At 53.3% G+C, this 23982-nt stretch overlaps 2 protein-coding genes across 2 annotated transcripts; one reads left to right on the top strand and one right to left on the bottom strand.

Moving 5' to 3' along the window:
* Positions 1–757: 757 nt before the first annotated feature.
* Positions 758–2431, bottom strand: LOC101285596 (tryptase-like). Its single transcript, XM_012533188.3, has 6 exons — positions 2382–2431; positions 2045–2105; positions 1707–1878; positions 1330–1595; positions 1014–1177; positions 758–940 (listed from the first exon to the last, which is right to left on the bottom strand). Exons 2-6 carry the CDS (start codon positions 2103–2105, stop codon positions 776–778), a joined length of 828 nt encoding a protein of 275 aa, XP_012388642.2. The 5' UTR covers positions 2382–2431; the 3' UTR covers positions 758–775.
* An 18477-nt stretch (positions 2432–20908) lies between these two features.
* On the top strand, positions 20909–22106 carry LOC101285853 (tryptase-2-like). The gene is given in 5 exon segments (XM_004270345.4): positions 20909–21001; positions 21004–21157; positions 21269–21534; positions 21687–21850; positions 21924–22106. Coding segments are annotated over 5 exon segments (807 nt in total). The 5' UTR covers positions 20909–20943; the 3' UTR covers positions 22089–22106.
* Positions 22107–23982: the final 1876 nt, after the last annotated feature.

The raw sequence follows: 23982 nt of genomic DNA, 5'->3' as shown, positions 1-23982 counted from the left end.
TTGGGCCCAGGAGAAGGTCAGGAGCCTGACTAAAGTTTGATCAAGCAAAGAATCTCTGTCATTGGCAGTTATGAGGGGAGTGCTGTGATGTGCACGGGTAGGAGGAGACAGGGGAACAGCCTTTCTGGAAATGATGTAGAAACGCCCCCGGGGGTTGTCCGGGAATTTGCTGCAGAACACAATCACCAATAGGAGACGGTGCTAGAATGCAGATCGAAAAGCAGCCTTGTTCATAAGTAGGAACACATTCCCAATAAAAGCCAGATGGGAGATAGGGGAAACAGGCGTGACTGTGAGATGAAATGAGACAATCGTGGGGGGTGCAGTCCTCTGGGGACTGAGATCTGACAATAGCAGGGGACGGCTCTTCCCTTTAGGAGATGTGTGCTCTATACAAGCCAGCATGCAGAGAAGTGGGCCTGGGTGCAAGGGGCAGGGTGAGGGCCATCCCTACAGCAAGGCAGATGCTCAGGGCCCAGGGACCCACAGAGAGAGGGTGGCTGCACCTGGCTGGGCCCTGGACCCTTTCCTCTCCCTCAGCGACACCCACAGCCAGAAACACAGCGACGACCACATCTGCTTTCCATAATCCTTAATGAGCGTTAGTGCCCACTACCCGCTCCCTGGGCTCGGGGCAGGGGCGTCAACACGGGGTGCTCAGGGCAGGGGGCCAGGGAAGGTGGGGAAGGATGCCGCCTCAGCAGGAAGCAGCGGTGTGGGGACAGGAGGGGACTGGCTTCTCCGCTGACCCAGGTGGCAACCCTGGGGACCGGGCTCAGGGCTCCTCGGGGACGTACTGGTGGATCCAGTCCAAGTAGTGCGTGATGCGGGTGTAGATGCCTGGCCGGTTGGGCTGAGCACAGCCGTCGCCCCAGCTGACCACACCCGCCTGCAGCCAGGTGCCATTCACCTTGGAGACCAGGGGCCCTCCGGAGTCGCCCTGGGGAGGGGAGGGGTCAGCGGTGGCTGTGAGGCCTGGGCGGCTGGGGGCTGCAGGGGGACGCGAGACCCACCTGGCAGGAGTCCCTCTTGCTATTCCCGGCACAGAGCATGTCGTCCCGGACGATCGGGATGTTGTTCCCTGTGTACAGGCCAGTGTGGTATTTCATGTCACAGATGCTGTTTTCCACGACGGGGACCTTCACCTGCTTCAGGGGAAATGGCGGTGGCAGGGGTTCTGGGGGTGAGAGGAGAGGAAGGATGCTGCATCAGGAGAGTGTGGGATCACCGCCCTGAGCCGGCCGGTTGGGACCCTGTTCCCCAGAGGAAACCCCAGGTGGTGGAGCCGCGATGTGCCCAAGTCCCCCTCCAGCGGTCCCTGACACTCACGTCCCCTGTGCAAGTTGCCCCAGCCTGTCACCCAGCACCGAGTCCCCGGGCGAAAGGTCTCCGAGGCAGGGGGCAGGGTGACCGGATGGACGTGGCTGGAGATGTTCACGGGGTCCCCAAGCTCCAGCAGGGCGATGTCCGCCCCGTTCTCAACTATGTAGTAGTTGGGGTGGGGGATGACCCTTCTGATGGGCAACAGCTCGTCCTGGTAATAGAGGTGCTGCTCCCGCAGCTGCACCCTGAGGACTGTGGGGTCTTGGACTTGCCTGGGGAGAGAGAGGGCCACCTACTCAGGGGCTGAGCCACCTCCGGGACACCCAGGAGCGTGAGTAGAGCCCCAGGCCCACCCCTACCCGCCCGGCCCTGTGGAGACTCACGGTCCGACGCAGTGGGCCGCGGTCAGCACCCACCAGGGGTGGATCAGGGAGCCCCCGCAGAAGTGTTTCCAGTACTGGGTGCTGAATCTCAGGCTCACCTGCCAGGGCCACTTGCTCCCAGGGGCCTCCCGTCCCCCTACGATGCCTGCTCGCTGCAGGGCCTGGTCTGGGGCTGGGGCAGGAAGGGCCTTCAGGACACGACACAACCCAGCCATCGGGCTCAGCCCTTCCCTGTGCCAGCACCACACTGGGCTTCTCTGAACCCACCCACCCATCCCTGGGCTTGTGGGGGTGGGGTGAGGGGACAGAGACAGAACGGGCCCAGGGTCAGGACTCACCAGCGACCGCATGGACCAGGCTCACCAGGAGGGGCAGCGCCAGCACCAGCAGATGGAGCATCTGGAAGGAGCGCGGAGGGGCAGCTGGAGCTTGGCTGGGGGTCTGTGGGGTTTGGGTTCTGTGGGGTGCGGTGTGTGTGGGGTGCGGGGTCTGCAGGGTGTGGGGTCTGCAGGGTATGGGGTGCAGGGTGTGGGGTGGAGGTGGAGTCGGGGCCCCTGGTGATCAGGGGCTCTGTCCAGGCCAGGGGGTCTGGGGCCTCAGTGCTCCGGATCTGAGGCTCGGCCACCCTGCTCCACAGTGACACCCAGATGTTGGGGTCCCGCTGGGGGTTCTCACCTCGGTGGGCCCAGCTGCTTTTGCCCAGCCCTCTCTCCCTGCCTCTTATCCTCACAGAGCAGGACAGGGTCAGGGGAGGGATGCTGGTCATCCAATCCAGAGGGAGGAAGTGGATGACTCAGACCCAGTGCCCGAGTCCCTCTGGCCAGGAAGGGGCCCTGCCACACATCCCTGCCCCCCACCCTGCGATGGCAGAACCGATTCCTCAGTGAGGTCAAATAACGTCCATCTCTGGGTGTTATCTGAGCAGTTAACTCTGCCATCAGTGGAAACTTATTATCTGGGGATCTGAGTGCCATCTGCAGAGGGAAGTGAGGGGGAGATGACAGGAGAGGCCAGTGCCAGCCTTCGCTGGACACTCCCCACCAGGCCCACCACCCCTGTCCCCGGTCCTGCAGTGCCAAGGCGACCACTGTACTTGTCCGTCCATCCGCCCCACCTCCTTACTCTCCCCTGAGCCTGCTGGTCACCCTTGGCTTCCAGCCCACTGCCCCACCTCAGGCCTCCCTCTAGCAGACGGTGCTCACTTATTCTCTCAACAAACTGGTCCCAGCGCCTCCAGGTGCTGCATCCGGGTCCCATGCACCGGATTGATGGAGATGGGACCCTAGGAGACCACGGTGGAGGAGGCAGGGACAACAGATGACACCCTGGTGCCCAGGGCCCGCCAGGGGACTTGGCGGGGCTTAGGGAGCACAAAGGGCCGCACCTCCAAGGAAGGCTCTGATTGGCTCAGCCCTGGGAAGCAGACCAATCAGCAGCTCGAGGATGTGATTGCTCTGACTGGCTAACATTGGACCAACACCTGGCCAGACCGAAGGGGGTGGGAGGGGGCTAGGTGATGGGAAGGAGTTAACAGATCCCACATGGGTCCCCCTGAAGACCCTCTCAGGTGAGTATCCTTAGTACACAAGGACCACCTCCTCACTCTTGCAACCCAGTAATAACAAAAAGTTTAAGTCCCTCATATAAAATCAGTAATAACCAAATAAATAAACAATTCATTGAAGAAATGTAAATGACCATGTGCACATTAGAAAGATTTCACCTAGTTAATAACGAAAATGCAATATAAACTGAGCGATCATCTTGGGGGTCACGTTTGCAAGGTTTCTGAGACGCAGTTCCCTGTGTTGCAAGGTTGTGTCCCACGTGTCCCACAGGCTTGGGAAGAGATGCTGTTGACAAGTGGTGTCGTCAAGGGCCTTAAAACAAGTGATCTCTTGACCTTACTGTGGATTTCTAACTGTGGAATGAGTGAGTGACAAGTGAAGGCCATGGGTGCATTCAGCTCCAGGGTAGCCCATGGGGAGGTCTCTGGCTGAGGCTGTGGTCTTTGGGGCCAGACACGGGGGTCCTGCTTCCCCAGGCGTCGCAAGCCACTGGCCTGAGGTGGGACCTGAAGTGAGAAGGGTCAGGGGGAGGACTCCCAGGGAGGAGCCTGGGAGATGCCCAGAGAGCCTCAGCCAGCCAGGGACAGGGGTACCCAGAGGAAAGTGGGGCTGGGCCACCCTTGGTGGGTGGGCTGCTGCCCTGGGGAGGAGGGACCTGGGGGGTGGGCCTCCCCAGGGGTGGGTTCTGGGGGTGACAGGGGGAGCATGGAGGAGATCAGAGTTGGGGGCATGTGTGTGTGTGGGGGGGACTGTCTTCTGCAGCCCTGGTGACAGCCGAGTAAAGGAAAGACCTATCCACCGAGGACATGGCCTGTGTCCCATGGCACTCATCTTCCAGGACAGGCACAGCCACCCTGCCAGCCATCTCAGAGAGAGAGATGCTCCTGTCCCTGGACTGTTGGCCCATATTCTCCAAACTACCTGGAGTTCAGGGTCCCTGTAACATCTGGGACAGTGTGAACAGAAGGACAGAGGACACAGCCAGCGCAGGACCCTCAGGGTCTCCACCAGGCATGCTCCAAGCGCTGTTCTCGTGAAAAGAAGAGATGAAGAGGCTCTGCTGTGCTGGGAGGGGAGCTCGTTCCGTGTGAGGGTAACGTGTGCTCCAGGCCGTCTCCACCTTTCCGAATCCAGCCCAGTGAGGTCAGTAAGGATCCTCCACCCAGGATACCTGCTTCCGGCCAAGATGGGGTTACAGGGGACATGTGCAACCCCCCCACTGTAGGCAGCTAGACACTGGGGAAAGTACACGAAATAGTGGTTTCAGACATTGGGCAAGGGGCAGCGTGGGACTGCCCCTGAGAGAAGGGCAAAGGGTGAGGCGAGAGCCACAGTGACCACAGTGCACCTGGAGGCAGCTGTGAGGGGGTGGGGAGCCCCAGGCAGCCAGAACTCGTGAGGCCGCGAGCCAGGGAGGAGACACCTGCACACAGTGAGTTCCAGAGGCCCCCGGAGGGGTCCCCTGGGGTCCTGCCAGTGCTTGAGAGGAAAGCATCAACACCAGGAACAAGGTCTGGGACAAGAACCATCTGAGGGGAGCAGGCAGAGGATTCTGGGAGCTCACACAGGCCTGGGAACGTCTCATGGTCCCCCAGCTGATTGGAGAAACCTTGTGATACCCGGCTCTGGACAAGTCCCATCAACTTAGCAGTGGAGTGAAGTTAGCACAAGAGGGACCGCTTCTCCAGACCCACCCTGACAAAGTTGACGAGCAAGGCTCAGAAGGATCTGGCAGATTCCAAATGACTTAATGGCATTCAGGAACACAGCCCCAAACGTTTGAAGTAACAGCAAAATCCAGCCACCAACCATAGAGTGTGCACAAGGTCTGGCGTCCAATCAAACACTACTAGGCACGGTCACAAAAAGATGAATTCTGTATGACTCTCCTTGCATGAGGTCCTTAGAGATGTCAAATTCATAGAGACAGAAAGTAGAAAGTTGGGTGCCAGGGCTTGGGAATGGGGAGGGGGGTTGTTTAGTGGGGATGGAGTTTCAGTTTTACAAGATGAAAAGAGTTCTGGAGATTGGTTTACCACAATGTGAATGTACTTTACTGAACTGTCACTGAAAAATGGTTAAGATGGTCAAGTTTATGTTATACGTATTTTGACACAATTTAAAAAAATAAGTTTTAAAAAGTTACCAGGCATGAAAAGAAATTTTAAGAAAAGATGACCTATAACCAGAAGAAAAGTCAGTCACTCTAAACAGATCCAGAAATGATGGCGTTCACAGGCAGGGATGCTGAAAGAGCTGTTACAAGTATGTTCAGGTAGAGGAAACGTGAGTGTGATGAGAAAAATGGAAGCTGTAAAAAGACCTGAATGAAACATCTAGACACAAACGATAAAATCTCTACATTGAAAACAATACATCCTAGATGGAGTTACTGACGGATTACACACAGAGGAAAAGAACAGTAAAATTGAAGACATACTAATAGAAACCATCCAAAATGAAGCACAGAGAGAAAAAGCCAGGAAAAAATTAACAGAATCACCTGGGAGTATTGAACAGTCTCTCATAAATTATCTGGGGCCCCAGAAGGAGAGGAGGAGGAATAAACTAAAATGATATTTGGGGAATTAATGGCCCTGAACTTTCCATATTTGGTGAAACTATAACCAGAGATCTAACCATCTCAATGAATCCCAAATAGAATAAACCTAAAGAAAAACATGCCAAAGCACGTCGTGTATTGCTGAAAGCCAGTGAGAGAGAGAGAAGATTAAAAACATCCCCAAGAGGAAAAACACAGTACACAGAAACAAAGACAGGGGACTTCCCTGGTGGCGCAGTGGTTAAGAATCCGCCTGTCAATGCAGGGGACACAGATTTGATCCCTGGTGTGGGAAGATCCCACATGATGCAGAGCAGCTAAGCCTGTGCACCACAACTACTGAGCCTGCGCTCTAGAGCCCACAAGCCACAACTACTGAGCCCACGTGCTCTGCAGCAAAAGAAGCCACCGCAATGAGAAGCCTACACACTGCAACGAAGAGTAGGCCCCGCTCGTCGCAACTAGAGAAAGCCTGTGAGCAGCAACGAAGACCCAAAATAGCCAAAAAAAAAAAAAAAAAAAAAAAAATCTGAGGGGGAGTCATCGTTAAATCAGTTAAAAAAAAAAAAAAAAGAAAAGAGAAAAAGAGACTATGTACATTGAGTTATTTAACCAGAGTAAATATCGTTCACAAAAGGAATGTGAAACAAAGTTTTTCAGTCAAACAATGGCCGAGAGACTCTATTGCCAGTGTACCTGCACTTCGAGCAATGTAAAAGGATGTTCTGGAGACAGTAGGATGTGATAGCAGAGGAAAACTCTACAGCTGGACAAAGTAAGACAAGCTCTGGAAATGGAAATGCCTGAATAAGAAGATTTTTTTTTCTCATTTAAAAAACATTTAAAGGATAAAAGTTACTATTTTAAAGCAACAACTGACACAGTGTACCATGTGGTTTATAGCCTACTTGGAGGTAAAGTATGTGACCACAGTAACACAAAAGATCTGCAGACATTTAAAGCCTATTGTTATGAAGCGAAGTTGTATGTGAAGTTGTATAATCATTTAAAAGTAACTAAAATTTTATTTTTTAGAGCAGTTTTAGGTTTACAGACAGTTGAGCAGAGAGTACAGAGTTCCGATACACCCGCCCCCCACAATTTTCCCATCATGAACATCTTGTGTTAGTGAGGTATATTGTTATCATTGATGAGTTGGTATTTTTAAAATATTTATTTTATTTACTTATTTAGGCTGTGCCAGGTCTTACTTACGGCATGCGGGGTCTTTAGTTGTGGCATGCGAACTCTTAGCTGTGGCTTGTGGGATCTAGTTCCCGACCAGGGAAACTTGGGCCCCCTGCGTTGGGAGCACAGAGTCTTACCCACTGGACCACCAGGGAAGTCAGTCCTGATGAGTCAGTATTGATACATTATTATTAACTAACATCCACAGTAGACATTAGGGTTCGCTCTTGGTGTTGTATATTTTATGGGTTTTGACAAATGCATAATGACATGTGTCCACCATTACAGTATCATACAGAAGCGTTTCACTGCACTAAAAAATCATCTGTGCTCCCCCGATTCATCTTTCTCTCCTGAACCCTTTGCAACCCCTGATCTTTTTATTGTCTCCATAGTTTTGCCTTTTCCAGAATGTCTTAGAGTTGGAATCATATGTATGCAGTCTTTTCAGATGGGCTCCATTCACTAAGCAGTATACATTTAAGGTCTTTTCATGGCTTGAAAGTGCATTTCTTTTTTATTTTTGAATTTTATTTTATTTTTTATACAGCAGGTTCTTGTTAGTCAATATATGTCAATCCCAATCTCCCAATTCATCCCACCACCACCACCACCCCCCGCATTTCTTTTTATCACCGAATATTCCACTGTCGAGATGGTCCACAATTTGCTTATCCATTCACCTACTGAAGACCCTTTGGTTGCTTCCAGTTTTTGGCAATTATGAATAAACCTGCTATAAACATCTGTGTGCAGGTTTTTGTGTGGACATAATTTTTCAACTCACTTGCGAAAATGAATACCTAGGAGCGTGATTGCTGGATCATAGGGTGAGAAACTGCTAAACTGTCTTCCAGAGTAGCTGTTCCATTTTGCATTCCCACCAGTAATGAACAAGAGTTCCTGTTGCTTCACATCCTTGCCAGCGTTTGGTGTTGTCAGTGTTTTTGATTTTTAGCCATCCTAATAGGTGTGTAGTAGTAGCTCATTGTTGCTTTAATTTGCAGTTTCTTAATGACGTATGATGTTGAGCATCTTTTCATGTGCTCATTTGCCATCTCTGTATCTCCTTTGGTGAGGTGTCTGGTTAGGTTTTTGGCCTATTTTTGTATTTGGATTGCCTGCTTTGTTATTGTTGAGTTTTAAGAATTCTTTGTATATTTGGATAACAGTCCTTTATGTGATTCATGTTTTGCAAAGATTTTCTCCCATTCTGTGGCTTGTCTTTTCATTCTTATAATTGTGTCTCTTACAGAGCAGAAGTTTATAATTTTTATGAAGTCCAACTTATCCATTTTTTTCCTTCATGGATCTTGCCTTTGGTATTGTATCTTAAAACTCATCACCAAACCCGAGGTCATCTAGATTTTTCTCCTATGTTATCTCCTAGAAGTTTTATATTTTTTCATTTCACATTTAGGTCTATGATCCATTTTGAATTAATTTTTGTGGAAGGTCAGTGTTAAGATTCATTTTTTGCATGTGGACGAGCAATGTTGAGCACCATTTGTTGAAAAGCTTGTCTTTTCTCCATTGAATTGCCTTTGCTCCTTTGTCAAAGATCAGATGACTGTTCTATATGAGTCATTTTGGGGCTCTCTATCCTATTCCATTGATCTATTTGTCTATTCTCTCATCAATATTATCATAGCTTTATAGTAAGTCTTGAAGTTGGGTAGTGTCCGTCCTTTAACTTTGTTCTTTTTCTTCAATATCATGTTGGCTATTTCGTGTCTTTTGCTTTTCCATGTAAACTTTATTTATTTATATTTTTAAACTTTTTTAAAAAATTTATTTATTTATTTAACTTATTTTATTTTTGGCTGCATTGGGTCTTCATTGCTGCACGTGGGTTTTCTCTAGTTACGGCGAGTGGGGGCTACTCTTTGTTGCGGTGCATGGGCTTCTCATTGCGGTGGTTTCTCTTGTTGAGGAGCATGGGCTCTAGGCGCGCAGGCTTCAGTAGTTGTGGCTCACCGGCTCTAGAGCACAGGCTCAGTAGTTGTGGCGTACAGGCTTAGTTGCTCCACGGCATGTGAGATCTTCCCGGACCAGGGCTCGAACCCATGCCCCCTGCATTGGCAGGCGGATTCTTAACCACTGCGCCACCAGGGAAGCCTCCACGTAAACTTTAGAATCAGTCTGTTAACATTCACAAAATAGCTTGTTGGGATTTGGATTGGGATTGTGCTGGACCTATGATCAAGTTGGGAATGTTCGGCATCTTAATAACACTGTCTTCCTATCCATGAACATGGATATCTCTCCATTTATTTAGACTCCTGATTTCTTTCATCAGAACTGTGTTGTTTTCCTCATATAGATCTTGTACATACTTTGTTAGAATATTCCTAAGTACTTAATTTTGGGGAGTGTTAATGTAAATGGCATTGTGTTTTTAATTTCAAATTCCAATTCTTCACTTCTGGTATATAGCAATATATAAAATATAACAACTGACTCTGTAATATTAACCTACCCTGCAACCTTGTTACAATACCATATTAGTTCTAGGAATTTTTTGTTGTCTATTCTTTGGGATTTTTCTAAATGGACAATCATGGCATCTTCAAACAGAGAAAATTTTATGTCTTCTTCCCAATCTGTACACATTTTGTTTCCTTTTCTTATCACATCATTGAGGACTCCAGTAAGATATTGACTGGAAGTTCTTCATTTCTGTTACAGTGTTATTAATTTCTAGCATTTCCTTTTGGTTCTTCCTTAGAGTTTTCATCTCTCTGATTACATTACCCATCTGTTCTTGCATAGTGTTCACTCTTTCCATTAGAGCCCTTAGCATATTATCATAGTTATTTTAAGTTCTCAGTCTGATAGTTGCCAATCTCTGCCTTATCTGAGTCTTTTCAGACTGTTTTCCTTGCTTTTAGCATGCCTTGTGATTTTTTTGGTGGAAACTGGCTACAGTGTACTGGCTAATAGGAGCCGAGACAAATAGGTCTTTAGTGTGAGGATTTGTGTTTACCTGGCTGGAGTTGGGGTGTGTTGACTGTTTGTGAGGCTTCAAATTCCTCTGGTGTCCTGGTCCTTTCTCTTCTGTTGCCTTTGGTTTCCCTAGAAGCTCCTCCTTAAATAGAGCTTGTGTCCACAGCCCTCTCAGTTGTGATCCAGTGTTATTATGCTGGAGCCCTGTTGATTGGGTGGGGGAAAGGTTCAATAATCCCATGAGTAAGTCTCAGTTTTTTAGTGAGCTTACAGGAAGGCTGGAGGGGACTGAGTGGCCTACCTGTCCTTCCCCAGGTCTGGTGAAGTGGTTTTCCTTGAGGGCAGGCTTCTGTCACAGACAACAGAAAGCTCTGGGTGCATTTCTAGTTGATTATTTCCGCTCTCCCTGCCTGAAACCTGAAGGCTTTTTTTCTTGGATCTTCTCCCTGAGAGCCTGGTGCAGCTCCTGCAGGAAACTCTCATCAAAGTGCAAGCACGCCCAGGACTGGTGCCCCAGGAAGTTTTAATGCCCAGGCTTCCAGGCTCGGTGTCCAGCAGCCACTCTGCACGTGTTCTCAGGCTCTGAAGCTTCTGCTCAGTGGGAGCTTCTCTGTAATCATCTGCCTGTCCAGTTTGGGGACAGAGGTTTGCCCTGTGACCTGGATTCTCCCATGGGACTTCACTTGGCCTTCAGTTTGTTCTTCACTTTCTTGTTGTGAGGATGGAAATCATAACTTCCAAGCTCTTTATTGTCAGAGCAGAAACCGGAAGTCTATAGATGTATATTTTTCTGAGATAACGCTAATATACAACAGAATTCACAGACTGTGAGACTCCAGTTCAATGAAGTGTGACGATTGTAACACCTGTGTGACCACCACCCAAAACAAGACATATCACCTGGAAGGTTTCCTCACGTCTCCTTCTAGTCAAGACCCTCCTCCACCACCCTCAGAGGCAGCCGCTGTCATGATTTTTGTCACTGTGGGTTAGTTTTGCTGATTCTAACGCTGCACATGGAAGTGTCACATGTGCCATGTGGATGTCCTCTGCTCAGCGGAACGATGCTGAGTTCCACCCAGGTGGTTGTGTGCATATGGAACTGACTCCGTTCTGTGGGTGAGAAGAACTCCATGGTACTGAAGATACTCTCCTGTTTTGTATAGAAGCTTCATTGTGTCAACACCCCCGTTTCACATAAACCCATCGTGAATTAAGTTTTGTGTCTGATGTAAATGGGGCCCCAGTTTCACTTCTTCCCACACGCTTATCTTATCAGCCCAGCACCATTGATCGAAAAGGCCACCCGTTCCCCATTCAATATCAGTGACATTGTGGTCGTGAATCAAGTGGTCCTGCAGTTCTGGGATCTATATCTACTCTGTTCTATTCCTTTTATCTTTGTGTGCATCCTTCCCCAATGCATGGTCTTGGTTATTACAGCTCTAGAGTATGTCTTGATGTTGGAGAGCATGAGTGAGCCATCTTTGTCTTTTTCCTCTAAATTTTCTTGGCTATCCCAGGTCCTTTCCCTTTTCATATTAACTTTAGAATCAGACTGTCAATCTCTGCAAGAGGTAGGGCCGCTGGCATATTGATTTGGATTGCATGAGGCTATAAATCAAAATGGATCTAATTGATATCTTAACAATCCAGAAACATGACACATCTCTCTTTAGGGCTCTTAAAATGTCTCTTGGCGACGTTTTGTACTTTTTGTTGTATTGACTTTGCACACCTTTCTTTAAATGTATCATTAGTGGGTTTTTTTTTTTTTTTTAATTCTATAGGAAATTGTTTTGTGTTTTTTATTTTCCAATTACTGGTGGATGATATTTAGAAATACAGTAATTTTTGCATATTGATTTTGTGCCTCACAGCCTCGCTGAATTCACTTATTCTGGTGTTTGCAGAAGATTTTTGTTTTTCTATGTATGTGATCGTGTCACCCACAAGTAAAGTGGATTTATTTCTGCCGCCAGCTCAGCTCCGTCCGGAGTCCTGCAGTTTCCCGCGTGTCCAACAGAGGGAGCGCCTGGCTTGAAAAGCAGAGGCCCCGTAGCACCTGCCGGGCAGGGCTGGACAGATGCTGGGACAGGAGGGACTTGACGCCCGGCCACCCCTTACCTGCCCACTGGGTCGCGGTCGCAGAGTGGAGGTCCGACTGCAGCTGCGTCCCTGGCCTGGGACCTCCGAGGAGCAGGCGGCACTGCGCGTGGGCGTGGGAGGTGGACAGCTGGACCTGGAGTTCTGGGGTCTGCAGACTCTTCTACGTGTGACCTTGGCCTCAGTTCCCACGGGGAGAGGATGATGAGCTGGGCCGGACCCAGGGCTGCTGCACTGGTTCTTCCTCCAGGCCCAGCCTGTGGTCTGCGCCCTCCCTGCCAGGAAGGGCCATGGGTCAAGGGTCAGAGGGCGGGAGGGCAGGAGAGCCTGGGATGTGGGTCAGTTAGGGTGGCCAAAGCCCTCACTCAGTTCACCACACCACCTGCAGTCAGGTACTGGCCAACCAAAGGTCCTTCAGGTTGTCCTGGGGGCAGGGTGGGGTTAGGACCAGGATGCCAGGGAGTCAGGGAGTCCCCATCCTCTGCCTCACACGCCTGGGCTCGCCTGGCATGCCTCCCCAGGCTGTGGGGACACAGCATGTCTGGCCAATTGGGGCTGCCCCCTGGGCCGGGTATTCCTGGCTGGTGGTCTCTGCGGGACAGTGGGGGAGGCTCTGGGGTAGGGGACAGGCTGTAGGGAAAGGGGGACAGCAGCCCTGTGCTGTGGAGTCACCCAGATACAAGTCAACACATGGGACCCCAGGCACCGACTCACAGTGTGGATTGCACACTGAGCCCTTGGTGACTTACTACAAAGATGCAGTAACCATGAGAGTGTGGTATTAATGGAGGGTAATGTACAGATCAATAGAACAGTAGCCCAGAAAAAGACCCACACGTACATGGTCACTTGTTTTCAAGAGAGGGTAAGTGTGGCCTTCTTAACAAATGTTTCTGGAACAACTGTGTCACCTGTGTGGGAGAAGACAAGAGACTTGATGCTCGACTTGTAATTCATTCCAAATGGATCTTACACTTAAATGTAGAAATTAAAACTGTAAAACACCCAGAAGAAACCATAGCAGAAAATCCTCATGACCTGAAGGAAGGCAGAGGGGACTCAAAAAGCACTGAAAGAAACAAAAAGTTGGTAAATGGGACTTTGCCAAAATTTAAAACTTACACTTGGTGTGACACTGTTAAGAAAATGAAAGTACAATCCCCTAACTGGAGAAAAATATCTGTAATGCACGTATCTGATAAAGGACTTGTATCCAGATTTAGAAAGAAAGGAGGGAGGGGAGAGAACTCTTACAACCCTCTGAGACAACACCCAACATGATTTAAATGGGCAACAGCTTGTGTAGATACTTCCTCAAAGATGAACCACAACCAAGAAACACCTGCTCACCCATCGGGAAAGTGCAGATGGAAGGAGACGCTGCCACACACCCTCTGAAATGCTGGAAAGTCACGGGCTCTGCCCACAGTCTCCCCCACCTTCCTCTGAGCCGTGCAGTCCAAAGCCTGGGCTGGGCAGATTCGGGTGGGAGTTGTGCTCGCCCGAGAGGGGGTCACGCTGCAGAGAAGAGGCGAGGGTGCTGCTGAGCGAAAAGGCTTGTGCTCGGGAGAGAGTAACGGGTGGGAGATGGTGACACGTGAGCACTACCCAAACAAGTTGAGGGATTAGGGACTGGAACCGGGTTTCACCTGCCAGAGAGGGCTGCCGGCAGGTGAGGGGATTGCAGTAAACCCCGCAGTGTGGAACTGGGACTGGGGAGAGCTGGTGGTTTCAATATAGATACTGAACTGTAGATGTGAGGTGTGGGAGCCCGTGTGTGCTCACGTGTCAGCCCGTGTGCGCATTCCCTAGCTATATCCCAGGAAACCCCAAGAGCCTCAGCGTCACCCATCACAAGGTTCGGTTTCGAAGCACCATTTGCCCCCGAGGCTCTGGGCTCCCTGGAGAAGTGACGGGAGGGGCCTGGAATCCTCTTGTTCAGGGAAACATTCAAAGAGAGCTGAGACCTCCACAAAAAGACTTGAACAGCACCGTTCACAGCAGCCCCATGTTCATGCGCCCAACAGGAAACAGCAAGAAGTCCCCCCGCAGGTGCGAAATGAACATCCTGAGGTGCAGTCCTGCTACCCAAGTGCAGACAAGGCAGGACAACCCACCGTTCACGAGTGTTTGGAACCACCTCCCTGGGCACCAGGTGCTGCCTGGGTCACCCTAGGACTGAGTGGGACCGTGAGACTAAGGGCTAAGGGGCCACACAGGGCATGCACTCTGTTGATGAAGTCAGTTCCCATGGCGTGTAGGGAGTAGTCTCCCCACTGCCGTCCAGGCTGGACGTGAGCAGCTGAGGGACGGGATGGGGACCCGAGGGAGCCAGCTTCTCGCCTGGGTGGGAGGTTCCAGATCAGCAGGGGTGGAGGCTGGAGTGACCCCTGTGCTGGTGCATCCAAGGTGGAGATGTGAGTCTGAAGTAGAGTGCAGCTTCACGTAGACGCAGGTGGATGCGTATAAAGTTACCATGGCTACGAGGATACACACCAGTCAGTATACACACAGCCTGGCTCTGTCAGCCATGGGGGCCTGAGGGCAATGACGCCCCAAGAGCAACGAGCACATCCTGTGCCTGGATCTGGGTCTCTAAGTCCTCCTGCAGTAAAGGGAAGTGGTCTCCTCGGAGAAATGATGCTGGGACCGATTCTGGGACTGAGGCAGGAAATACACCAAATGAGCCTGGAGACTCTGTCCCAGCCCAGAGGGGCCCAGGGAGATGAGACAATTAAATGTCAAGTGGGGCCTGGACAGGGGGCCTAGGACAGACAGAGGACACTAGGGGAAAAGTAAGGAAATGTGAATAAACTATGGACTTTAGTTAAGTAATGCATCATATTGGTTCATCATTTTAACAAATGACTCATACCAATGGAAGATGTTAACAAGAGAGGAAGGGACTTCCCTGGTGGTCCAGCGGTTAAGACTCCGCGCTCCCAGGGGGCCTGGTTTCGATCCTTGGTCAGGGAACTACTAGATCCCACAGGCATGCCACAACTAAGAGTTCGCATGCCACAACTAAGGAGCCCTTGAGCTGCAACTAAAGAGCCTGCCTGCTGCAACTAAGACCCAGCAAAACCAAATAAAACAAAACAAAACAAGAGAGGAGCTTGGATGAGGAATACACGGGTGCATCTACACTAACGTTGAAATTTTTCTATAAATCTAAACTTGTTCTAAAAAATTACATTAAAAAAAAAGAAATACAGAATACAGTTTGAGGCCCAGACTGAGCCCAGTGGAGATAGCTCAGGCCCTGTGACTGGAGTCTCTGTGCCAGCTCGCCCCCCTGCCCAGTGTCCCTGTCCCCAGGTCCCGTGGTCTCCATCAGTCAGGCACAGCACCAGCTGCCCAGCTGCCCTTCCTAACCGTCCTCTGTGCGGCCAGGGCCTGATGACAGAGCTGATTAGGGCCTCTGGGAGGGGCCGGGACTTTCCTGTCCCTCCCTCCTTCCTGCCCCAGCTCCCAGCCCGGCTCCTAAGCACACGCTTGTGGGTCCCTCTGAGATCTTCTAGGTCAGCCACCCCCTCTTAGGTGGGGGGAAACTGAATCCCGGGGTAGGGTGGAGAACTGCCTGATGATCCACAGGGTGGGGGAGGGGGGACAGACTTGTCTCCTTCCCGCCAGCACCAGGCCTGGAGCCGCGGCTAAAAAGCGCATGCTCCACGTTTGACCCGGTGACAAATACGCATAAGGATGACAGTGACACCACTTCTGTGTACGGGGCCTGCGCTGAGCCTGTGAGGACCACACACCTGAGAGGGTGGCCTTGGGGGAGGAGACCTGTCCCCATCAGCCAGGCACGGGGTGGGGGAGGGCGGAATCGGAGCCCAGGCTGCCCCTCCTAGGGCCCAGGAGGCCTGGGGTCACCCTGTGTGGAGGGCGGAGGCAGGTCTGGAAAGACCCAGGTCCTCTGACTCTGGGACCCCCAGGGCCATCCCTGGGTCCCACTTCAGGGCCCTCACCTGTCCCAGCTCAATTCACTCCAGCACTGGGGACCCCACTCCCCACCTATACCCCATCGCATATGTGGGGGGCAAAAGGATGGCCCCTCCAAGATGTCCTCATCCTAATGCCTGGAACCTGTGATCCTGCCAGTTTACAGGGCTTCGCAGATGTGCTTCTGGTGATGAGATGGGAGGTTACCCTGGGTTACCTGATGGGCCCAATGTCATCATGTGAGTCCTTAAAAATCACAGACTCTTCCCCAGCTGTGGTCAGAGGAGCCAGGAAGAAGGCTGCAGTGTCAGAGAGCTGCACCACGTGGCTTTGAAGATGGCAGAGGAGCCAGGAGCCCAGGAACGCAGTGCCTCCAGAGGCTGCAAAAGTGAGGAGACACATTCTCCCCTGGAGCCGCCAGGAAGAGCACAACCTGCCGACACTTGACTTTAGCCCAGGAGACCCATGTCAGACACGTGACCTCCAGAACCATAGGGTAATAAATGTGTCGGTACACGACAAAGTTTGGTAACTCCTTCCAGAGGCCATGGGAAAGGAGCACACCACACTCCCCGCAGGGCTTCCTACCTGCAGGGCTCAGGCCTGCTGCCTGGAAGAAACGCCACAGGCACCCATGATCCGCTGTGTAATCTGGGTGGGGTGGGGGAGGTGGCAGCACAAACTGAAAATGCAGGGCCCCTTGTTAAAAAATTATTCCAGATCCCAAAACGGTGACAGCAGAGCAGTGAGTGGGCACGAGGCCTTCTGAGTGTGGGGCTCCAGGTGGTGGCACAGCCCACGGGCCAATGAGGCCATCCTGGCACTGTTGTGTGGTCCCCTGGACGTGGTCTCTGTGACATGGTGCTGTTTCTGTCCCAGGGAGGGGCATCCTGGCCCCAGTGATGCCCTCCTGGCCTGGGGCGGTCTCCTGCAGCCCATAAGCCCGGGGCCCCGGAGTGCAGGGCCCTGAGCACCCAGGTGCCATCCCCTAGGGAGGATGCTGGTTCAGCTTGGCCCTTCTCTGGGGTAGAAGCGCCCCCAAGCCCTGCCGCCCCTTTCCAAGGCCCAGGGTGCCCCCGACATAGAGAACCCACAAAGCGGGGGCGCTGCTTGCCTCAGATCTTGCTCCAGTTAGGAGCTTCCTCCGGGAGGCCACCATCTGCCCATCCTCGGGGGGAGCAGCCTGACGCCGGGAGGGGGGCTGGGGCTGGGGCTGTGCCATGACCCTCTCCTTCTCCCTCTCCCAGGCTGCATCCTGCTGTGACTCGGTCTCTACTGAGTGACCCTGGGATCCGCCAGGGCAACAGCAGCCTCTTCCAGCCATAGAATAGCTGCAAGGGCTCGCTCAGGATGGGGAACCCCGGGGCCCTCAGCACCCACCTTGCCCGATGGACCCTGGCCCTCCCTACTCTTTGTCCCAACGTTCCGGGAGCCCATCTGCAGGGACCTTTGTCTCCAGCCCTCAGCACCCCAGGCTCTTTCTCCTGCCACCACCCCCTGCAGTGACTGATCCCCCTCCATCTGGCTGGGCAGGGTCCTGGTGGTCAGATCCATCAAGGGCCATCTGCACAGAGGCGGATCCTGAGAGAGCAGAGCCCTGGGGCCTGAGTTTGGTTGGGGTCTGTGAGGGCACAGGGCCAAGAAGGAGGGCAGGAGGGGTCTGGAGAGGGCCAGGTGCCCCTCCCCCTGCCCTGTGGTCACCCTCAAAGGCCTGCCAGCAGCAGGAGCATCAGCGTGCTCGCCTGGTCACTCCGAGGCCCTCACGTTCTCCCACCAAACTGTGCAGCCATGGCTGTCAGTGGGCGCGTTCCGATCCAGATGAGAGGATGCTGCAGGAGATGCAGCCAGTGTGGAGGGGGGGCAGGGGGTAGATTTAGAGCCTAGGCCTGGGATCCTGGTGTGGCAGGAGCTTGCCTTCAAGACTAGACAGGGGGGACTTCCCTGGTGGTGCAATGGTTAAGAATCTGCCTGCCAATGCAGGGGACACAGGTTCGAGCCCTGGTCCGGGAAGATCCCACATGCCGCAGAACAACTAAGCCCGTGTGCCACAACTACTGAGCCTGCGCTCTAGAGGCTGCGAGCCACAACTACTGAGCCCATGTGCCACAACTACTGAAACCCACACACCTAGAGCCCGTGCTCCGCAACAAGAGAAGCCACTGCAATGAGAAGCTCGCACACTGCAATGAAGAGTAGCCCCCGCTCGTCGCAACTAGAGAAAGCCCACACGCAGCAATGAAGACCCAACACAGCCAACAATAAATAAACTTATTAAAAAAAAAAAGACTAGATGGGGGTTGAGCACGCAGAGAATGAATTCATGTGCTGGCTTCTGCCTGGGGACCTCAGACACTCAAAAGAGCATCACTCTCACCATTAAAAGAAAACAAAAAGTCAGACAAACTGCAAGCTCGCAGCTTTTCTTGAAGTCTCAGGAACTGGGGCTGCAGGGCAAACAACCAACCTGAAATCCAAGGCAAGAGAGAGACAGCACGGGGCTCGCTCTCTGGGAAGTGACAAAGAAGAACCCACGAGCCCAAGAGCTGGCTCTTTGAAAAGAAGCAAAGTGGATTAAACGTCATCCAGACTATACTAGAAAAACAGAGAGAAGACACAAACCCCAACGCCCGGAAGGAAAGAGGGGCGTCATTGCAGACCTGCGACATGTCCAACCGATAATAAACATTGTCAATAATCCGTACCCAGAAATTTGAATTGAACTAAGTCCTTGAGAGATACAAACTACCACAAAAACACTTAAGAAGAAATAGATACACTGAGTAGTCCTATGTCTATTTTTAAAATTGAATTTCTAGCCCCCCCCTCCCAACTGCCCAAACAAAACTTCAAACCCAGGTGGTTTCACTGGTAAATCTACCAAACATTTAAGGCAGAAATAACATCAAACCTACATAATTTATTCCAGAAAATAGAAGAGGAAGAAACGCTTCCCAAATGATTTGATAAGGTCAGGACTACTCTGTCTACCAAAATTAGACAAAGACGTTATAGAAAGGAAACTACAGACCAATATCCCTTATCAACATAGATACAAGAATTAAACAAAATATTAGCAAATTGAATGCAGAGAAATACAAGGGAGATAATACATCATGACCAAGAGGAGTTTTGATAAGAAAACCAAACAGAGACATTATAAGAAAAGAAAACCACAGACCAGCATCTGTCCTATAAAGAGACACCAAAATACTTAATACAATTTTAGCAAATTGAGTTCTTAAGAATATAAAAAGAATGACAGATCATGGCCAAGTACAATTCATTGCAGGAATATAAGGTTAGTTTAACATGTGAAAATCAATCAAGGTAACTCACCATATTAACAAACTAAAACAGCAAAAGTATTATCGCTTCCTTAGATGCAGAGAAAGAATTTTACAAAATTCAACACCCATTTGTGGCGAACAGAAATTCTCAGCAAACTAATCTCAACAGTGCGCTCTAGTTAAAATGCGCGGAACTGGAGAAAGCCTGAAATAGACGTACACAAGGCCAGGTGATTTGTGAGAAAGATGACAAGGTAATTCAGTGGGTAAAAGGATGGTTTTTTCAAAAATGTGTTAAAACAGCTAGACACCTTGATGGGAAAATCAGAGCCTGGGTCTGACCTAATATCATACACAACTCAGAGACTCAGAGATGTCCACAGCCAGACAGAGCATTGCTCACACCCCAGACAAACTGCAAATCAACACACTTTCTTGATCCCATTAGAGACCCGAGGTTACAGGGCAAACAGCTGACACAAAATCTGGAGGGGGCAGGGCTGAGCACTTGGTCACTTGGGACGGATTCTGCTATAGCCAGGGACAGGCGGGCCCCAGAGCCAGGTTGGTGTCCTGGGTGGGGACAGGGCAAGGCTCCCTTAGGGCACAGGAGGAGCCACTTGGGTGGCGGTGTCGGGGGAAGCAGGGGTCCAGGATGCCGTAGGGTGAGGAGGTGGGCTGGAGGCCCTGGGTGACAAGCAGGCTCAGGGGAGAGTAAGGAGGTGGGGCGGATGGACGGACAAGTACAGTGGTCGCCTTGGCACTGCAGGACCAGGGACAGGGGTGGTGGGCCTGGTGGGGAGTGTCCAGCGAAGGCTGGCACTGGCCTCTCCTGTCATCTCCCCTTTACTTCCCTCTGCCTGTCCCTCTGCTGATGGCACTCAGATCCCCAGATAATAAGTTTCCACTGATGGCAGAGTTAACTGCTCAGATAACACCCAGAGATGGACGTTATTTGACCTCACTGAGGAATCGGTTCTGCCATCGCAGGGTGGGGGGCAGGGATGTGTGGCAGGGCCCCTTCCTGGCCAGAGGGACTCGGGCACTGGGTCTGAGTCATCCACTTCCTCCCTCTGGATTGGATGACCAGCATCCCTCCCCTGACCCTGTCCTGCTCTGTGAGGATAAGAGGCAGGGAGAGAGGGCTGGGCAAAAGCAGCTGGGCCCACCGAGGTGAGAACCCCCAGCGGGACCCCAACATCTGGGTGTCACTGTGGAGCAGGGTGGCCGAGCCTCAGATCCGGAGCACTGAGGCCCCAGACCCCCTGGCCTGGACAGAGCCCCTGATCACCAGGGGCCCCGACTCCACCTCCACCCCACACCCTGCACCCCATACCCTGCAGACCCCACACCCTGCAGACCCCGCACCCCACACACACCCCACCCCACAGAACCCAAACCCCACAGACCCCCAGCCAAGCTCCAGCTGCCCCTCCGCGCTCCTTCCAGATGCTCCATCTGCTGGTGCTGGCGCTGCCCCTCCTGGTGAGCCTGGTCCATGCGGTCGCTGGTGAGTCCTGACCCTGGGCCCGTTCTGTCTCTGTCCCCTCACCCCACCCCCCACAAGCCCAGGGATGGGTGGGTGGGTTCAGAGAAGTCCAGGGTGGTGCTGGCACAGGGAAGGGCTGAGCCCGATGGCTGGGTCGTGTCGTGTCCTGAAGGCACTTCCTGCCCCAGCCCCAGACCAGGCCCTGCGCGAGCAGGCATCGTAGGGGGACGGGAGGCCCCTGGGAGCAAGTGGCCCTGGCAGGTGAGCCTGAGATTCAGCACCCAGTACTGGAAACACTTCTGCGGGGGCTCCCTGATCCACCCCTGGTGGGTGCTGACCGCGGCCCACTGCGTCGGACCGTGAGTCTCCACAGGGCCGGGCGGGTAGGGGTGGGCCTGGGGCTCTACTCACGCTCCTGGGTGTCCCGGAGGTGGCTCAGCCCCTGAGTAGGTGGCCCTCTGTCTCCCCAGGCAAGTCCAAGACCCCACAGTCCTCAGGGTGCAGCTGCGGGAGCAGCACCTCTATTACCAGGACGAGCTGTTGCCCATCAGAAGGGTCATCCCCCACCCCAACTACTACATAGTTGAGAACGGGGCGGACATCGCCCTGCTGGAGCTTGGGGACCCCGTGAACATCTCCAGCCACGTCCATCCGGTCACCCTGCCCCCTGCCTCGGAGACCTTTCGCCCGGGGACTCGGTGCTGGGTGACAGGCTGGGGCAACTTGCACAGGGGACGTGAGTGTCAGGGACCGCTGGAGGGGGACTTGGGCACATCGCGGCTCCACCACCTGGGGTTTCCTCTGGGGAACAGGGTCCCAACCGGCCGGCTCAGGGCGGTGATCCCACACTCTCCTGATGCAGCATCCTTCCTCTCCTCTCACCCCCAGAACCCCTGCCACCGCCATTTCCCCTGAAGCAGGTGAAGGTCCCCGTCGTGGAAAACAGCATCTGTGACATGAAATACCACACTGGCCTGTACACAGGGAACAACATCCCGATCGTCCGGGACAACATGCTCTGTGCCGGGAATGGCAAGAGGGACTCCTGCCAGGTGGGTCTCGCGTCCCCCTGCAGCCCCCAGCCGCCCAGGCCTCACAGCCACCGCTGACCCCTCCCCTCCCCAGGGCGACTCCGGAGGGCCCCTGGTCTGCAAGGTGAATGGCACCTGGCTGCAGGCGGGTGTGGTCAGCTGGGGCGACGGCTGTGCTCAGCCCAACCGGCCAGGCATCTACACCCGCATCACGCACTACTTGGACTGGATCCACCAGTACGTCCCCGAGGAGCCCTGAGCCCGGTCCCCAGGGTTGCCACCTGGATCAGCGGAGAAGCCAGTCCCCTCCTGTCCCCACACCGCTGCTTCCTGCTGAGGCGGCATCCTTCCCCACCTTCCCTGGCCCCCTGCCCTGAGCACCCCCTGTTGACGCCCCTGCCCCGAGCCCAGGGAGCGGGCAGTGGGCACTAACGCTCATTAAAGATCATGAAAATCAGATGTGGTCGTCGCTGTGTTTCTGGCTGTGGGTGTCGCTGAGGGAGAGGGAAGGGTCCAGGGCCCAGCCAGGTGCAGCCACCCTCTCTGTGGGTCCCCGGTCCCTGAGCAAATGCCTTGCTGTGGGGATGGCCCTCACCCTGCCCCTTGTGCCTGGGGCTGACTTCTCTGCACACTGGCTTGTGTCTCTTTTTGGTGAGTGGCATCGTGGTTTCGGGACAGATAAAGAAACACGGGCCATTTAGATGATTCTCGGGGCACCAGGTACCCAGCAATGGGGTCAAGGGCCGGAGCATCACCCCCCTCAGCCAGGTCCCTCCATTTTGCTTTTGCAGCCTGTCCCCTCCCCCAGAGCCACCCCACCCATCCCAAGACCAACAACCAGGACTACCCAGCCCAGGGGATGGCCCCCGGGGAGGGCTGGCAGGCAATCCCTGGCATGCGAGGCTGAGGATGGGGACTCCCCAACTCCCTCTGCCTCCAGGATGACCTGGAGGGCCTCTAGTTGGCCAGGAGCCAGGTCTTGACTGCAGGCGGTGTGGTGAACTGGATAGGGGCTGTGCTCCGCATCCTTGTTTCTACACAGAAACTAGTCAACTGTCCCATCCTCCTGCCCTCTAACCCTTGACCTATGACCCCTCTCTAGCAGGGAGATTGCAGGCCAGAGGCTGGGCCTGGGGGAAGAACCACTGCCGCAGCCCTGGGTCCGGCCCAGGTCAGCATATTCTCCCTGTGGGAACTGAGGCCAAGGTCACATGCAGGAGAGTCTGCAGACCCCATCACTCCAGGTCCAGCTGTGCCCCGCCCCGAAGCCCACACCAGGGCCGCCCACTCTGGGAAGCCCTGCAGTTCCAGGATCCTCCACCAGAGGGAGCCCTGGCACCTCCTGTGAGGGGCTGGGCAGGTGGGGAGTGGGGGAGGGGCTGGGCAGGTGGGGAGTGGGGGAGGGGCTGGGTGCAGCCCTGGGCCCTATACTGGGGACTCACTGCCCACCCGTGTCAGAGCAAATAGGCCCCGGCCTCAGCCAGGTAGAGCCCTGGATGGCACCTCCCACCACCTAGCCCAGCCCAGAGGCAGCTGAAGAGCGTCAGGGGCCTGCCGTCCCAGTGTCGCTGGGCTCCTGCTTTGCTGCATGGACAGAAGGGCTTGGACCCTAACCTGAAGCCAGCTCTGCGTTGGGTACAGCCCCCCATTGTGTTCACAGCCACGGTCTGTGAACTTGTGGAGGATCACAAGTTCTATCCTGACCCAGCCCCCTTCTGTACCTGCTCTCACGGGGAAGGGGTGACTGGGGGTCTGTGCACTAGGGCTGCGGCCTAGAAGCCAGCAGGGCGTGGGGCGGGTCTAGGGTCAGAGCCTTCAGGTAGGGAGACAGCAGAGAGGGGGGTGGCCCCTGCAACCCCAGGTGACTGCCCAGCTGGGAAGCGCTCCCACGGGGGCCTGCCCCCTGCTCCCACAGCACCCATTCCTGCTGGAAGCCCTGGCAGAAACTTGTTCCTAATTGGATCAGTCCTTGTTTCTCCAGTGTGTGAATGATATCACATGGTTCTGGCTGCCAAGATGAGCTCTACTTTTCCAGGGAAGGAGGGCTTTCTAACTGCGATCTGCCCAAGTGGGAGGGGGGGGAGCCTGCAGGAGGGCTTTGTGGAGCCCCGTGCCGCTGCTGGTGGTGGAGGCATCACCCAGGTTGGCCCTCA

This window comes from Orcinus orca, chromosome 16, assembly GCF_937001465.1.
Source record: "Orcinus orca chromosome 16, mOrcOrc1.1, whole genome shotgun sequence".
NCBI lineage: Eukaryota > Metazoa > Chordata > Mammalia > Artiodactyla > Delphinidae > Orcinus > Orcinus orca.
This window is presented reverse-complemented; position numbering and strand designations above follow the sequence as displayed.

Excerpts from the sequence above, each read along its gene's own strand:
- LOC101285596 (XM_012533188.3), bottom strand. The coding sequence starts at position 2,105 with ATGCTCCATCTGCTGGTGCTGGCGCTGCCCCTCCTGGTGAGCCTGGTC. Across the intron at positions 1,596-1,706 it reads GCGGCCCACTGCGTCGGACC|GCAAGTCCAAGACCCCACAG; the intron begins GTGAGTCTCCAC and ends CTCTCTCCCCAG. Across the intron at positions 941-1,013 it reads GCAAGAGGGACTCCTGCCAG|GGCGACTCCGGAGGGCCCCT; the intron begins GTGGGTCTCGCG and ends TCCCCTCCCCAG.